Source organism: Pelmatolapia mariae, linkage group LG3_W, assembly GCF_036321145.2.
Source record: "Pelmatolapia mariae isolate MD_Pm_ZW linkage group LG3_W, Pm_UMD_F_2, whole genome shotgun sequence".
Classification (NCBI taxonomy): domain Eukaryota; kingdom Metazoa; phylum Chordata; class Actinopteri; order Cichliformes; family Cichlidae; genus Pelmatolapia; species Pelmatolapia mariae.
The window spans coordinates 2685926-2702981 of record NC_086229.1 but is presented as its reverse complement, the minus strand read 5'-3'; the positions used below and the strand labels follow the sequence as shown (position 1 = coordinate 2702981).

The 17056-nt window shown below is 44.9% G+C and overlaps 1 protein-coding gene across 1 annotated transcript in view; it reads right to left on the bottom strand.

Moving 5' to 3' along the window:
- Positions 1-16093, bottom strand: part of LOC134615687 (NLR family CARD domain-containing protein 3-like) — a 48203-nt gene extending 32110 nt beyond the window's left edge. The window contains exons 1-5 of the mRNA XM_065470082.1: positions 16005-16093; positions 15819-15920; positions 14851-15080; positions 5226-6514; positions 4669-5111 (exon numbers count right to left, since the gene is read on the bottom strand). Coding sequence (XP_065326154.1) covers positions 4669-5111; positions 5226-6514; positions 14851-15080; positions 15819-15920; positions 16005-16093 — 2153 coding nt within the window. The remainder of the gene's footprint in view (positions 1-4668; positions 5112-5225; positions 6515-14850; positions 15081-15818; positions 15921-16004) is intronic.
- Positions 16094-17056: the final 963 nt, after the last annotated feature.

Here is a 17056-nt window from a genome sequence, read left to right as displayed (position 1 = left end):
CCTGAATCTCTCATGGTTAGGGGTTGGGGGAGGGTGTGTTTGCACAACAAAAGCAGGAGAACAATGGAGCTGAAGACCTGTGAAAATCTCAGCGGGGTGCCAAGAGGTGTTAAGGTCGGGGGGAATTTACGCAAATTTGCGCAGGCTAGTAAATCTAGTAGTAGGGACTTGCACCAGGGAAAAAAGGCTCAGTAATTCTAGTGTTAATCAGGTCCAGCTGTGTCTCCCACCTGTGTGTGATTTCCCAGTGTCCCTCTGTGTATTTATAGTGTGTGTCTGCCTGTGTTCCTCGTCAAGTCGTCTGTGTTCAATCCCTGTGTTTCTCTGCATTACTCTGTGATCTCCGTGAATCCACTGCATGCTCTCCCTGCTGTCCTCCCTTCGTGTTCAGGTTTGCTGTTCTATGGTTTAGTTTCTCCCAGTTTAGTTTATCATAAGTTCAGTTTTGCCATCCCCTCTTTGTGTTCTGCCATTCATAATAAACCACCCTCGCATCTCAGTAAGTGCTGCATTCGAGTCCTCCTTTTCCACACATCACACGGCTGCTGCCTGAGCCGTGACAGCGCTCTTTGGCATGTCTATCATGATACAGTCTTTGGCTATCTTGTTTTGCTGTCACTTTCTGTTTCAAGTCATGGTGTATGAGATCAAGAGTACACCTCAACTTCCTGCCCATCATCAACTCAGCGAGAGATTTCCCCGTTGTGGACTGTGGTGTGATTCAGTAACTAAACAGAGCCCTGTTTAACTTGGTTGCCAGTGTGTCTCCAGTAGTCTTTTTCATGAGTTCTTTGAAAGTTTTCACTGCTCTTTCTGCTAACCCATTGGATGCCGGGTGATATGGAGCGGAGGTGACGTGAGAGATTCCATTCTTTGCCATTAACTCTATAGTTTGTGCACTTACAAAACACTGGGCATTGTCTGAGACCACCATCTCAGGAAGGCCCTGCGTTCTGAAACCGTTTCTCAGGCAGTCTGTGGTTGCAGCTGATGTAGCGGATGGAACTTGATACACATCTAACCATTTGGAGTGGGCATCCACTATTACTAAGAACATTTTACCCAAAAATGGGCCAGCATAATCGATATGTATTCTTCTCCATGGCTTCTCCGGCTACTCCCAGGGGTGTAGCGGTGCCTCTTGAGGCCTGTGTCTATGTTCTTGACATGTACTGCAGGACTTCACCTTTCCTCAATGTCAGTTTACATATGCGGCCACCACATGTAGCTTCTGGCCAGACCCTTCATGCGGCTCATTCCTGGGTGTGACTGATGTAGCTTTTCCAAAAGGGGGCGTCAACCTCATTCTGGTATCACCATCCTAGCCCGCCACAGCACACACCCATCCTGCACAGTCAGCTCCTGTTGTCTCTGTCTGTAGGGGTGAAAATTAGGATGCTGTGTGCCATGTGGGCCATCCTCTCAAATATACTCATGCACTCTGGAGAGTATGGGATCTTTGGTTGTCCATCTTTGCAGCTGCTCAGATGTCATCACACCATCCTGGTCCTGATCAGCCGTCAACACCTGTTCCTCTGCTGCCACCTCTTTAGGGGGGTTTTCTGGAAGAGGAAGACGACTCAGACCATCAGCATTACTGTTGTTCTTGCCCTCTCTGTCTTTAATGACATACTCATATGCTCTTAATAACACAGCCCATCACATGATCCTCTGTGACGCCATCTGAGTAACGGCCTTCATCTCATGGAACAAACTTATCAATGCCTTATGATCCATGATAATCATAAACTTCCTGCCGTACAAGTACTTATGAACATACTGTACACCAACTATTACAGCCAATCCTTCTTTATCCAGCTGTGAGTAGTACTTTTCTGCTGCATTCAGGGTACGTGATCCAAACCCAATAGGTTTTTCCTGACCATCTGGCAGGCGGTGAGCTAGTACTGCTCCCACTCCGTAGGGGGATGCATCGCAAGAAAGAATTTAATCTTTCTGCTCATCAAAGTGTAGCAATACACTGCTTGACTCAAACAGTTCCTTTGACTTCTCCTGTGCTGGTCCCCAACACCACGGTTCCCCCTTCCTCAGAAGCTTGTGCAGTAGGGCCAACAGTGTGAACAAGTTTGGCAAGAACTTATTACAGAAGTTCAACAACCCCAAATAAGCTCTGAGCTCTGTCACTGATTTTGGGGGTGGCGCCTCCTGTACTGCTTTCACTTTTGCTGGCACTGGATGTAAACCAGTCTTATCCACCCCATGTCCTAAAAATGTCACATCCTTCTCCATGAATTGACATTTGCTCCTTTTAAGTGCAGGCCTGCCTCCTCCAAGCGCTGCAGCACTCCATCCAGTGTCTGAAGATGTTCTTTGTCAATCTTTCCCGTCATAATGATGTCATCCAGATACACTGCAACATTGGTCAGACCTTGCAACACACTCTCCATGGTCCGCTGAAAAATGGCAGGACTTGAACTCACACCAAAAGGCAACCTGGTGTATGTAAACAATCCCCTGTGTGTGTTCACTGTGACATACTTTCTAGATTCGTCATCAAGTACAACCTGTTGACATGCGTGACTCATATCTAACTTGGTTTCTCCTCCCGCCAGCTGCTCTGTGACGGCCATTGTCTGACTCTGCTGGGCAAAGTCCATTATTTCCCAAGAATGCGCTGCTGGCTTTATGCAAACTGGCCAATAAATCCAAACATCCTCTGACCTGGCGGAGATAGGATGTTCCTTCGAGGATCGCTTCAATAGCATTTATCCCCACAATCTTTGCCCTCGTATTAGAAGTGTGGGTTATCCACTCGACCAGGCATTGGACTCGCATCAGATTGCTCTCCCCGGGTAAGTCTGCTGGATCCATGTTGTGGCTGGTTCGTACTATCACGTCTTTGGAAGCCAGCCGTGTGTTAATCATTGTAGCTTTGATACTGTACTGCACTGCAGGGGTGGCTGTGGCTCAGGTGGTAGAGCAGATCAACTACAGATTGGAAGGTCGGTGGTTCGATCCTTGGCTTCCCCAGTCTACATGTCAAGTATCCTTGGGCAAGACACTAACCCCAAATTGCCATCTGATGTGTTCATCGTGTGTGTGAATGTAGAATGAATTGCACTTGTGTTTAGAAGTGCTTGTATGAGTGGGTGTGAATGAGGCATGTTGTATAAAGTGATTTGAGTACTCCGGGAGAGTAGAAAAGTGCTATATAAGAATCAGTCCATCTATCTAATAGACTCCAATTTGTTCATATAAATGGAGAGTCCTCTTCTTATGGTGTTCCACAGGGTTCAGTGCTAGGACCAATTCTATTTACATTATACATGCTTCCCCTAACCAGCATCATTAGAAGACATAGCATAAATTTTCACTGCTATGCAGATGACACGCAGCTCTATCTATCCATGAAGCCAGGTAACACACACCAATTAGTTAAACTGCAGGAATGTCTTAAAGACATAAAGACCTGGATGGCCACTAACTTTCTGCTTCTTAATTCAGATAAAACTGAGGTTATTGTACTTGGCCCTGAAACTCTTAGAAATATGGTATCTAACCAGATTCTTACTCTGGATTGCATTACCTTGGCCTCCAGTAACACTGTGAGGAACCTTGGAGTCATTTTTGACCAGGACATGTCCTTTAACGCACATATTAAACAAATATGTAAGACTGCTTTCTTCCATTTGCGCAACATCTCTAAAATTAGAAATATCCTGTCTCAGAGTGATGATGAAAAACTAGTTCATGCCTTCATTACTTCCAGGCTGGACTACTGTAATTCATTATTATCAGGATGTCCTAAAAACTCCCTGAAAAGTCTTCAGCTAATCCAAAATGCTGCAGCAAGAGTACTGACAGGGACTAGGAAGAGAGAACATATTTCTCCTGTTTTGGCTTCCCTTCATTGGCTTCCTGTTAAATCCAGAATTGAATTCAAAATCCTGCTCCTCACATACAAGGTCTTAAATAATCAGGCCTTGAGAAGAACAGATTCTATTCAATAAAGGGAGCCACCCGGCTGGGGCGAGATACCGACAACATCCTGGGAGATCTGCACTCCCATCATATTAGTTATGCTGTAATAGACGTAGGCTGTAGGGGATTCGCATGATGCATTGAGTTTTTCCTTTCCAGTCATCTTTCTCACTCAGTATGTGTTAACAGACCTCTCTGCATTGAATCATACTTGTTATTAATCTCTGTCTCTCATGTCTTTTATCCTGTCTTCCTTCTCTCACCCCAACCGGTCGCAGCAGATGGCCGCCCCTCCCTGAGCCTGGTTCTGCCAGAGGTTTCTTTCTGTTAAAAGGGACTTTTTCCTTCCCACTGTCGCCAAAGTGCTTGCTCATAGGGGGTCATATGATTGTTGGGTTTTTCTCTGTACCTATGAAGCGCCTTGAGGCGACTTTTGTTGTGATTTGGCACTATTTAAATACATTTTAATTGAAATTGAATTGAATTGAATTGAATTGAACTGAACTGAATTGAATTGAATTGAATTGAATTGAATTTTCAATTCAAACATCTGGTGGTAAAGACCTCTGCCCTTTTTCCACACTTTGATGTGTGATGAGGCATATGATTAACAGTGGGCCAACAACCTTCTTAATGGATAACTCCCATTAGGGTTTAAATACCTGGGACTCTCCACCATTAGGTTTTAGAACTGAAGAAGTGTCCTGGTTGAGAGGTGAAACTCACCTAGCTTTTCTGCAGTTCCTCACAGCTGGAATGAGTCTATATCTGCCCTCCAATGATGTGTTGTACTTCTGCAGGTCCAACTCATCCAGAACCTCCTCTGACATCTGCAGCATGAAGGCCAGAGCTGAGCACTGGATCTCAGAGACTGCTTTTTTTGATCTGTTCTCCGACTTCAGGAATTCTTGGATCTCCTGAAATAATGAGAGGTCGTTGATCTCCATCAGACAGTGGAAGATGTTGATGCTTCTATCAGGAGAGATTTCATCACTGTTCATTTCCTTCAGGTTGTTGATGACTCTCTGGATGATTTCTGGACTGATCTCTGTCTGACCCAGCAGACCTCCTAAGAGTCTCTGGTTAGACTCCAGACAGAGGCCATGAAGGAAGCGAACAAACAGGTCCAGGTGGCCATTTTTACTTTTCAGTGACTTCTCCATTGCTTTGCTGAGAAAGACATCCAAGGATGGGAAGCCTTGTTCACTAGTTCCAAAAAACTTAAAAATCTTCTTAATAAAATATTTTAAGAGACTTTTGTCCTCCAGGAAGTTTTTCACCACCTCAGTCTTCCTGTTGGTGTAACAGTGGAACATGTAGACTGCAGCCAGAAACTCCTGAATGCTCAGATGAACAAAGCAGTAGACTGGTTTCTGGAAGATCACACACTCTCCTTTGAAGATCTCTGTACAAACTCCTGAGTACACCGAGGCCTCTGTGACATCCAGACCACACTGCTCCAGGTCTTCTTGGTAGAACATAATGTTTCCTTTCTCCAGATGTTCAAACGCCAGCCTCCCCAGCTTCAGAAGAACTTCCCTGTCAGCCTCCATCAGCTCCTGTGGACTCATCCCATGTCCCTCATGGTACTTGTTCTTCTTCCTCTTTGTCTGAACCAGCAGGAAGTGTGAGTACATGTCAGTCAGGGTCTTGGGCAGCTCTCCTCTCTGCTCTGTAGTCAACATGTGCTCCAGAACTGTAGCAGTGATCCAGCAGAAGACTGGGATACTACACATGATGTGGAGGCTCCTGGATGTCTTCATGTGGGAGATGATTCTGCTGGACAGCTCTTCATCACTGAATCTCCTCCTGAAGTACTCCTCCTTCTGGGCGTCAGTGAAGCCTCGTACTTCTGTTAGCCTGTCAACACATGTAGGAGGGATCTGATTGGCTGCTGCAGGTCGGGAAGTTATCCAGACGAGAGCTGAGGGAAGCAGATTCCCCTGGATGAGGTTTGTCAGCAGCTGGCTGACTGATGACTTCTGTGTGACATCAGACAGCAGCTTCCTGTTGGTGAAATCCAATGAAATTCTGCTTTCATCCAGGCCGTCAAAGATGAACAAAAGTTGAGAGACAGCGAGCTTCTCTGCTGTGACCTTCTGTAATGTTGGATGGAAAACATGGAGCAGCTCCAGAAGACTGTACTGCTTATCTCTGATGATGTTTAGCTCCCTGAATGAAAGCAGAATCACCACACTGACATTTTGGTTCTCCAAGCCCTGTGCCCAGTCCAGAGTGAACTTCTGCACTGAGAAGGTTTTTCCAACACCAGCTACGCCGTTGGTCAGAACCACTCTGATGGGTCTCTGTTGGTCAGGTAAGGCTTTAAAGATGTCCTGGCACCTGATTGGAGTGTCATGGAGGGTATCCATGTTGGATTCTGTCTCAAGCTGCCTCACCTCATGTTGGGTATGAACCTCTTCACTTTGTCCCTCTGTGATGTAGAGCTTAGTGTAGATCCTGTTGAGGAGGGTTTTACTTCCTGTTTCATCACTTCCTTCAGTCACACATTCACATCTCCCCCTCAGACTGATCTTATGTTCATCTAAAACCTCCTGCAGACCAACATCTGCTGAAAGAAAGAAAAACAATGAGACTAAAGAGAAAGAAAATTCTTCAATGTCTGAACAACACAACAAAAAGTCCAGTTTTCAGAAATGAGTCCATCAATTTAAATTTCATTTCAATTCAATTCAGTTTTATTTATATAGCGCCAAATCACAACAGCAGTCGCCTCAAGGTGCTTTATATTGTACAGTAGATCGTACAATAATAGATACAGAGAAAAACCCAACAATCATATGACCCCCTTGGAGCAGGCACTTTGGCAACAGTAGGAAGGAAAAACTCCCTTTTAACAGGAAGAAACCAACGGTAGAACCAGGTTTAGGGAGGGGTGGCCATCTGCTGCCACCGGTTAGGGTGAGAGAAGGAAGACAGGATTAAAGACATGCTGTGGAAGAGAGACAAAGATTAATAAAAGATATGATTCAATGCAGAGAGGTCTATTAACACATAGCGAGTAAGAAAAGGTTACTGGAAAGGAAATACTCAATGCATCATGGGAATCCCCCATCAGCCTACATCTATTGCAGCATAACTAAGGGAGGATTCAGGGTCACCTGGTCTAGCCCTAACTACATGCTTTAGCAAAAAGGAAAGTTTTAAGCCTAATCTTAAAAGTAGAGATAGTGTCTGTCTCCCGAATCCAAACTGGAAGCTGGTTCCACAGAAGAGGGGCCCGTAAACTGAAGGCTCTCCCTCCCATTCTATTTTTAAATACTCTAGGAACAACAAGTAAGTCTGCAGTGTGAGAGCAAAGTGCTCTAATAGGGTGATATGGTACTACAAGGTCATTAAGATAAGATGGGGCCTGATTATTTAAGTCCTTGTATTTTGCACCTTGAGGCGACTGCTGTTGTGATTTGGCGCTATTATAAATAAAATTGAATTGAATTGAATTGAATTGAGGAGCAGGATTTTGAATTCAATTCTGGATTCAACAGGGAGACAATGAAGGGAAGCCAATACAGGAGAAATATGCTCTCTCTTTCTAGTCCCTTTCAGTACTCTTGCTGCAGCATTTTGGATTAACTGAAGGCTTTTCGGGGAGTTTTTAGGACATCTGGATGATAATGAATTACAAATTTTGCACAAATGGAAGAAAGCTGTCTTGCATATTTGTTTAATATGTGCATTGAAGAAATGTCTTAGTCAAAAATGACTCCAAGGTTCCTCACAGTGTTACTGGAGGCCAAGGTAATGCAATCCAGAGTAAGAATCTGGTTAGATACCATATTTCTAAGATTTTCAGGGCCAAGTAATATAACCTCAGTTTGATCTGAATTAAGAAGCAGAAAGTTAGTGGCCATCCAGGACTTTATGTCTTTAAGACATTCCTGCAGTTTAACTAATTGGTGTGTGTTACCTGGCTTCATGGACAGATAGAGCTGAGTGCCATCTGCATAGTTAGTGGCCATCCAGGACTTTATGTCTTTAAGACATTCCTGCAGTTTAACTGATTGGTGTGTGTTATCTGGCTTCATGGACAGATAGAGCTGGGTGTCATCTGCATAGCAGTGAAAATGTATGCTATGTCTTCTAATGATTCTGCCTAAGGGAAGCATGTATAATGTAAACAGAATTGGTCATACCACTTAACCCTGTGGAACACCATAATTGACCTGTGTGTGAAGAGGACTCCCCATTTACATGTACAAATTGGAGTCTATTAGATAGATATGATACAAACCACTGCAGCGCAGTACCTGAAATACGTGTTTGACAACTACTCTTTCAAGGATTTTAGAAATGAAAGGAAGGTTAGAGATTGGTCTATAATTAGCTAAGACAGCTGGGTCTAGAGATGGCTTTTTAAGTTAAGGTTTAACTACAGCCAGCTTGAAGGCCTGTGGAACATAACCAGTTATTAAGAGATAAGTTTATCATATTTAAGATTGAAGCATTAATTAATGGCAGGACTTCTTTGAGCAGATTTGTAGGAATGGGGTCTAAAAGACACGTTGATGCTTTGGAGGAAGTAATTACTGAAGTTAACTCAGAAAATTCAATTGGAGAAAAAGAGTCTAAATGAATATCAATGGTACTAAAAGTAGCTGTAGATAATATTACATCTGTGGGATGATTATTGGTTATTTTTTTCTCTAATGATTAAAATTTTATTTGTGAATAAGTTCATGAAATCATTACTAGTAGCCTAAAGCAGGGATGGTTGGCTCAACAGAGCTCTGACGTTTTGTCAGCCTAGCTACAGTGCTGAAGAGAAACCTGGGGTTGTTCTTATTTTCTTCAATCAGTGACGAATAGTAAGATGTTCTGGCTTTGTGGACTGCTTTCTTATAAAGCAGCAAACTATTTCTCCAGGCTAAATGATGATCCTCTAAATTTGTGACACGCCATTTCCTGTTTGAGAATTATACCACAGAGTCAGGTACTTCTGTTTTCCAGATTCGTACGTAGTGAGGAGGTAAAATAATTAACAAGATAATCGACCTCTGTTGGAGTAGCGTTCAGATAGCTGCTCTGCTCTATGTTGGTACAGGGCATTGAAGATGATAACAGTGGGTGGATTATATTCTTAAACTTAGTTACAGCGCTTTCAGAAAGACATCTACTGTGATAAAATCTACTCTCCATTGCTGTGTAATTAATTATTGTAAATGTAAATGTTATCAGGAAATGATCAGACAGCAGAGGGGTTTCAGGAAACACTGTTAAATGTTCAGTTTCTATGCCATATGTTAAAACAAGATATAGAGTGTGATTAAAGTGGTTGGTGGGTTCTTTTACATTTTGAGAGAAGCCAATGTAGTCTAATAATAGATGAAATGCCAAGTTGAGGCTGTGATTTTTAGAATCTACATGAATATTAAAATCCATCCATGTCCATCCGGGGATGGATGGATTCGCGGGGTCAGCAGCCTAAACAGAAAAGCCCAGACCTCCCTCTCCCCAGCCACCTCCTCCAGCTGCCCAGAACACCTCACCCAGGAGGCATCCTTGTCAGATGCCCGAACCACTTCAACTGGCTCCTTTCGATGTGGAGGAGCAGCGGCTCTACTCTGAGCCCCTCCCGGATTGCTGAACTTCTCACCTTATCTCTAAGGGAGAGGCCAGCCACCCTTCGAAGGAAGGTCATTTCCGCCGCTTGTATCAGCGATCTCGTTCTTTCGGTCACTACCCACAGCTCCTGGCCATAGCATCACTGCAACCGCAGCACCAATCCGTCTGTTGATCTCCGGCTCCGATATATTTTATGACATATGACCACCAGCCCCACACACCGGTAACGAGTCCGACTTATTGCCGGCAATGTGAACCAAGCTCTTGCAACAGTTGTATAGGGATCGAATGGCCCGTAGCAATGGGCCAGACACCCCATACTCCCGCAGCACCTCTCACAGGACACCCCCAGGGACACGGTCAAATGCCTTCTCCAAGTCCACAAAACACATGTATACTGGTTGAGCAAACTCCCATGCACCCTCAAGTATCCTTGAGAGTACAAAGTGCTGGTCCAGTGTTCCGTGACCAGGACGAAAACCACATTGTTCCTCCTGTATCTGAAGTTCGACTAGCAGACAAACTCTCCTCTCCAGCACCCTGGCATAGACTTTCCCAGGGAGGCTGAGGAGTGTTATCCCCCTGTAGTTGGAACACACCCTCAGGTCCCCCTTCTTAAAGATGAGGACCACCACCCCATTCTGCCAGTCCAGGGGTACCGCCCCTGATCTCCACACATTATTGCAGAGGCGTGTCAACCAGGACAGCCCTACAACATCCAGAGCCTTCAGGAACTCGGGGCGGACCTCATCCACTCCAAGGGCTCTGCCACCAAGGAGTTGTTTAACTGCCTCAGTAACCTCAAGATTGGCGGATCATCTCCTTCATCCCTAGACTCTGCTCCATCCTTGGAAGACGTGTCAGTGGGATTAACCTACTAAGACCCGAACGCTTCCACGGCATGCATTTTTAATTTCTCTTTGATATTTGGGCATATTGGAGCCTGATGAATGTAAAAAGAAAGAATTACCAGATTTTTTTTTTTACCTAATTTGTGTTTCTAAGAAAAATGAGAGCCACATATGAGGATATTCATTTAAAATTGTGATAGAACAGTTGCAGTATAATGTCCTCGTAAGTGGATATCAGGCCCTTGTAGAGCAAGATTTAGCATTTTGTCTAAATAAGCCAAAATGTGATGTCCACATATGTGGACGCCAGGTCCTAGGAGGTTAAGGAGGTCCTCAAAGTATTCCTTCCACTGCCTGACAATTTTCTCAGTCGAAGTCAGCAGCGCTCCAACAGCACTATACACAGTACAGGTAGAGCACAGCTTTCCCCTCCTGAGTCACCTGACGGTGTGCCAGAATCTCTTCGAGGCAGTCCAAAAGTCTTTTTCCATGGTGCTAAGGTTCAAAATTTTATAAGAGGGAGACGGAGGGCCACTCAAAATAACAACTCTTGGTCCAACGAGGTAAGGTCAAAACGAAGATTTTAATGATTACACGTGTGGGAGATGCACTCTGCAGAACATCAGAGGTGGATCTCTCAAACAATGCACAAAACAAAGGTTTTATAGGGTCGGGGTAATACAACGCCCCTCCATGCACTAAGCAGATACAATACTTGCATACGTCAAATCAAAACCACAATGACTTTTAACATAGTTTAAAAAAGAACATCATCTCGTCTCCATCCAGGTGTCTTCCTGTTGTCCCCGGACGCTCGCTTATCTGTCTAGAACATCAGGCACACGTTCTGCACAATCTGTCACATATGCAGGCACAATTTTGCAGTTGCAAGCAAAACATGATTAAACTTGCACCTATAAATGAGTCTATCTAATATGTGTGTGTATGTGTGTCTCGTCCTTAAATGCTCTCTGATCTCACCTGTTGCACGTCTGACCTTTCACCAGAACAGAGGCTCATCCTTACATGTAATAACCTAACTGGAACTATATATGTAAGATGTTGAGTAAATATTTTAATCAAGAACCTCTACTAAAAGCTTAATCCAAAGATATAAATGACTAAAAGATAATAGAGAATAAACCAGTGAGTCTCCTGAGACTCATTTCATTTCCTGCAAAGCATACTCTGCGAACCTGCAGTTTCCTCTCAAGACCTTTAGGCCCAGATTATATTCAGAGGTGAGCCTTTCAAATAATACAATGTAATCTGCCTATAAACATTTTAAGATTGTAGATTCAACTCAACAGTTTAAAGTGGTTCTTACTGGACCTGTAATAAAGACTAATATGATACCAATCTGAATACAATAATCCGTAGTGTTATTAATGGAATGGTAATGATGATTATAAAAATAGCAGCAAATAATAGCAGCAAAATATCTTTCTACTCTTCACAATGGCCTCTTCAAACTTCTCCCACACCCCAGTTTTTGCTTCAGCCACTGCCCGAGCCGCATTCCGCTTGACCTGTCGGTACCTGTCAGCTGCCTAAGAAGTCCCACAGGCTAACCAAGCCCGATAGGACTCCTTCTTCAGCCTGGTGGCTCCCTTCACCTCTGGTGTCCACCATTTGGTTCGGGGATTACCACCATGACAGGCCCCAACCACCTTGTGGCCGCAGCTTATTGCAGCGGCTTCAGCAATGGAGGTGCTGAACATGGTCCATTCGGACTCAATGTCCCCATTCTCCCTCCCACGTTGAAGATCTCGCAGACTGTGGCCTCTGCTAGGCATTCCCAGTACACCCTCACTAAGCATTTAGGTGCACCGCGACTGTCTAGCGTCCTCCCCAGCTGCCTGATCCAACTCACCACCAGGTGGTGATCAGTTGACAGCTCAGCCCCTCTTCTTACCCGAGTGTCCAGAACATAGGGTCGCAGGTCTGGTGATACGATTACAAAATCGAACATCTACCTGCGGCCTAGAGCGTCCTGGTGCCATGTGCAGTTATGGACACCCTTATGTTCGAACAAGGTGTTCGTTATGACCAATGGGTCACCAACTGTGATTTGCACAGCAATCCAATAACAAAACACCGCTCCGGTTCAGATCAGGGAGGCCGTTCCTCCCAATCACGCCCCTCCAGGTCTCACTGTCGTTACCTACGTGAGCATTGAAGTCTCCCAGTAGGACAACAGAGTCTAAACAGAGACTCTAAAAAGGCTGGGTATTCTGAACTGCTACTCGGCGCATAAGCGCAGATGACAGCCAGGACCTGTTCCCTGACCCTAAGGCGCAGGGAACAAACCCTCTCATCCACCGGGAAGAACCTCAACGTACAGGCAGCAAGCCGAAGGGGATATTAGAATACCCAAACCAGCTCACCGCCTGTCACCAGGGGCAACTCCAGACTGAGAGAGAGTCCAGCCCCTCTCCAGGAGACTGGTTCCACATTCAAAGCCATGCGTAGAGGTGAGCATGACTATATATAGCCGGTACCTCTCAACCTCATGCACTAACTCAGGCTCCTTCCCCACCAGAGAGGTGACATTCCATGTCCCCATTCCCAGTCTTGGTAGCCGGGGATCAGTGCGCCAGGGCCTCCGCTCCTGGCCGCCGCCCAGCACACAATGCACCCGACCCCTACGGCGCCTCCTGCGGGTGGTGGTCCTGCGGGAGGATGGGCCCATGTCCCCTTTTCGAGCTGTGCCCGGCCGGGCCCCATGGGGCCCCTACCATGATAAGGTAGCGGGCTAAGCTAAGCTAGCGAAACAGTAAAAACACAGTGAGTGAATACTTTGGCTATAAGTTGGGGAGTGAGTACACAGAAAGTGTGCTTCGGATGAAGCACGTGAAGAAGCCGCCACCAGACGCTCGCCCTTGGGCACGCTCCCTGAGCCTGGCTCCAGAGCTGGGCCCCGGTAACCCTATCCCGGGCAGGGTAAACTGTTCCCTCAAAATTTCTCATAAGGGTCTTCTGAATCGCTCTTTGTCTGGTCCCTGACCCAGGACCAATTTGCCATGTGGCAAAAGCCCCCAGAAAACATAGCCCCTGGGATCCCGGGGACACACAAACCCCTCCACCATGATAAGGTAGCGATTCACGGACAGGATCCCCCACAATAATTATTTTATCTAAGCTAACAAGTAAGACAGGTTTCTGAGTTTCACAGCTGGTGTGGACAAGGCTAAGCATCAGGCTTTCAAATGAATTAAAAGTCTGTTTTGGTCTTTCATTGATTAATAGGCTGGTGTGAAAGATTGCTGCCACACCGCCCCCTCGGCCTGTGCTTCGAGATTTCTGGTAGTTAGAATGACTCGGGGGTGTTGATTCATTTAAACTAACATAATCATCCGGCTGCAGCCAGGTTTCTGTAAGGCAGAGTAAATTGATTTGTTGATCAATTATTAAGTCATGTACTAACAGAGACTTGGAGGAGAGAGACCTAATATTTAATAATCCACATTTCACTGTTTTACTCTTTGGTTCAGATGTGGATACTGTATTGTTCTTTCTTTGTGATTTTTTTGTGTTTAAGTTGTTTATTGCTGTTTTTTATTTTGTTTTTTGTCTGTTTGGGAGCTGACACAGTCTCTATGGAGATGGGGTTTTGTGGGGGCAACAGGAGGAGAGAAGCTGCAGAGAGGCGTGTAAGACTGCAACTCTGCTTCCTGGTCCCAACTCTGAATAGTCATATTTTGGGGGGTTTAATAAATTTGTCCATATTTCTAGAAATGAGAGCTGCTCCATCCAAGGGGAGCAGTATCAATATTGATTTTAGTGACCTCCGATTGGTGTAACCGGGTGTCATTACTGCCGACGTGAATTATGATTTTACTGAATTTAGCAGCAGTTTTAAATTTCCCTCAATGTCGCCTGCTCTGGCCCCTGGAAGACAATTGACTATGGTTGCCTGTGTCTCTAGCTTCACATGTCTGAGAACAGAATCACCAATTACCAGAGTTTCACCCCCGGCGGTGTGTTGCCGAGTGGGGAAAAATGGTTAGACACATAAACAGGTTGGTGGTGTACCTGGGGCTTCTGTTTAAGACTATGCTTCCTCCTCACCGTCACCCGGCCCCCCTCTTTCCCCAGCTGCTTGGGGTCTGCTGGGGAAAAGCTAGTGGAGCCTTTGGCTGCACCAGCTACAGGGGCCTGGCTAGCTATGGGTGAATGAAGGGTGCGAAGCAGAGTCTCCAATTCAGTAATCCTGGCCTCCAGAGCTGCAAATATGCTACATTTGTTACAGGTATCATTACTGCTAAAGGAGGCCAAGAATTAATTATACTGTGAAAAAAGAATGTATCTAACAGTTTTTAATTAAATTGCTAAGCAGAGAAGCTACTCAAAAACACCACTGTGTTTGAGCAGGAACAGGAAGTGATACTCTACCGCAGAGAGAGGGAACACCAAGTGACGGCGCTACCAAAAGCCCTCAAAAAGACATCAGCAGACAGATGTTCAGTCTTACTTTGTACACAGATGCTCTGACTGGCTGTCTGTAGTCCAGCTCTGGTTCTGGATCTTTCTCCACACTGGGGACAGGAGGAGTCTCCTGATGAAGCAGACTGGTCCCAGTATGATGAAATGCATTGTCTGCAGAACCAGTGTCCACAGCTGGTAGAGACTGGATCCTTCAGGACGTCCTGACACAAAGCACAGCAAGAAAGCTGCTCCTCCTCACCACTCCCTTTCCTCTCTCTGTGTTGGTGTAAATTAGAGAACTTTATCAAACTACTTCTTCTTAGTGATTTTCATGTACTCATCACCCTAAAAATTAAATGAAACAAACCCCAAAACCACAGTTTCATTCATAAAACTCAAAATTTATTAAAACACAGAAAATATTGGTCATACAATAATAATTCAGTTCTATAACTTAAATATAGGGTCAGCACAAAAAATAAGCCACAGCCTGGGTGGACAGATGGATGCCTGAAGCCTCCAAACATTTACATGGAAAAGTTTCAAATTTCCCTTTTTCTCAACAGTTCAGTGAGCAGAAGATGAACTGATCTCCAAAAGGAACAAAGTCAGAGAGGAAAGTTTCTTTACAACATTTGAGCAGATCACAGTTTGAGTTTTATTTCATGGATTTTCAGAAAAGTCGAGTGACTTTAGTTTGTAGAAGTTAAAAATAATAACCAGTGTTTGAGTCATTTTTGATGCTCTAAATTTACGAGTAAAGTGAAATCTGTGCAGCAAAGTTAGTGTTAGCTCCTCTAACTTCTTCCAACACACAGCTCAACATGACTGATGGAAGAAAACATGAGCAGGAGCATCACTTCCTGTTTGCTGAAGTGGATTTTCAGTTGTGTAGAAACCAAAGGCTTGTTTTTAAGAGACACTTTAAATGGGGGAATGACATGTTTGCACTGCAGTTTATATCTAAAAACATAAAGCAGTTAAATCAAAGAGTTCATGTTACTAACAGCTCACCTCTCTGCAGCAGACACAGGATGGACTTGGAATTCAATGGGTTCACCTTTAGACCGGTCACTCTTTGAGGACACAGAGCTGGGTGGAGGTCCAGGTGGGTTCCTGTGAATAATGATTGAGCAGTGATGTGAGTGCTGAGCTGTGACATGGAGAAGAGTCACGGACAGCTAGAGATGGTCATCTCACCTCTGAGCTTTGGTCTGGCTCTCATGTTCCCCACACAGAGTGGTTTTAGAGGGAGGGACTCCCTCCTCTCTGTCCTCACACTGATCCATGATGCTGAATTCACATCAGCTCACACACACTTTCTACCTTCACCTGCAGAGGAAACACAAATTGTTCATGTGCACATCAACTGAGAGCTGCAGAGGTCATGTCTGATGTGTTGGACTAACATCCACTCCATCTGAGACACAGCTTTCATTTCATTAATTTCAGTAACAATGCCAAGGACCAAGCTGACTGCTCGCAGAGAGTTAATACTGTAACTGCTAGCTGCTCTTTGGGCGCCGCCTCCAAAACTTTGAGAAGTGAATTGATTCACGTCTGCAGGATTTCTCTGTGGCAAAGAGTTACCTACAAAAGCATAAAACTAGCTGTGCATGGAAAGACACCGTTGTGAGTGCAGTGGCTTCTTTGGCCGCTGAGTTCTATGCACAGCAGTGTTGAATTAATGCACAAGGAATGTAATTGCATCCATAAAATGAAATGATTTGCTCGGATCATGTTTTTGCTTGTGCTTTTCTTATGGCATAAAAATCTGCAGGACAGATGGGAGGAGGGAAGGAGGCAGGTTTTCAGATTAGTTTGTAACTGTTGTTCTGGAAATTTTAACAATGACCTACAAACACCTTGGTGAGCATGATTTGAAGTGAGTTTAATAACGTATTGCAATATGGAGAGATTGACCGCCTTACATGTCACCGCCTTTACCCAGGGGATGCCATACCCTGCATTTACGAACTTCCTAAGCTCCACAAAGAAGGGGTCCCACTCAGACCCATTGTCAGTTGCATAAACTCAGTCACTTACAACATTTCGAAACACCATGCTACCATCCTAGCACCTCTTGTGGGGAACACCCCACACCACATCAAGAACTCCACCGACTTCACGGACAAGGTCCAGAAACTTACCCTGGATCCAGATGAAACCATGGTTTCCTTTGATGTAGTCTCTCTCTTCACTTGCTTACCCACCACGGAGGCAGTGGAGACTGTCAGAAAATGACTACAAGA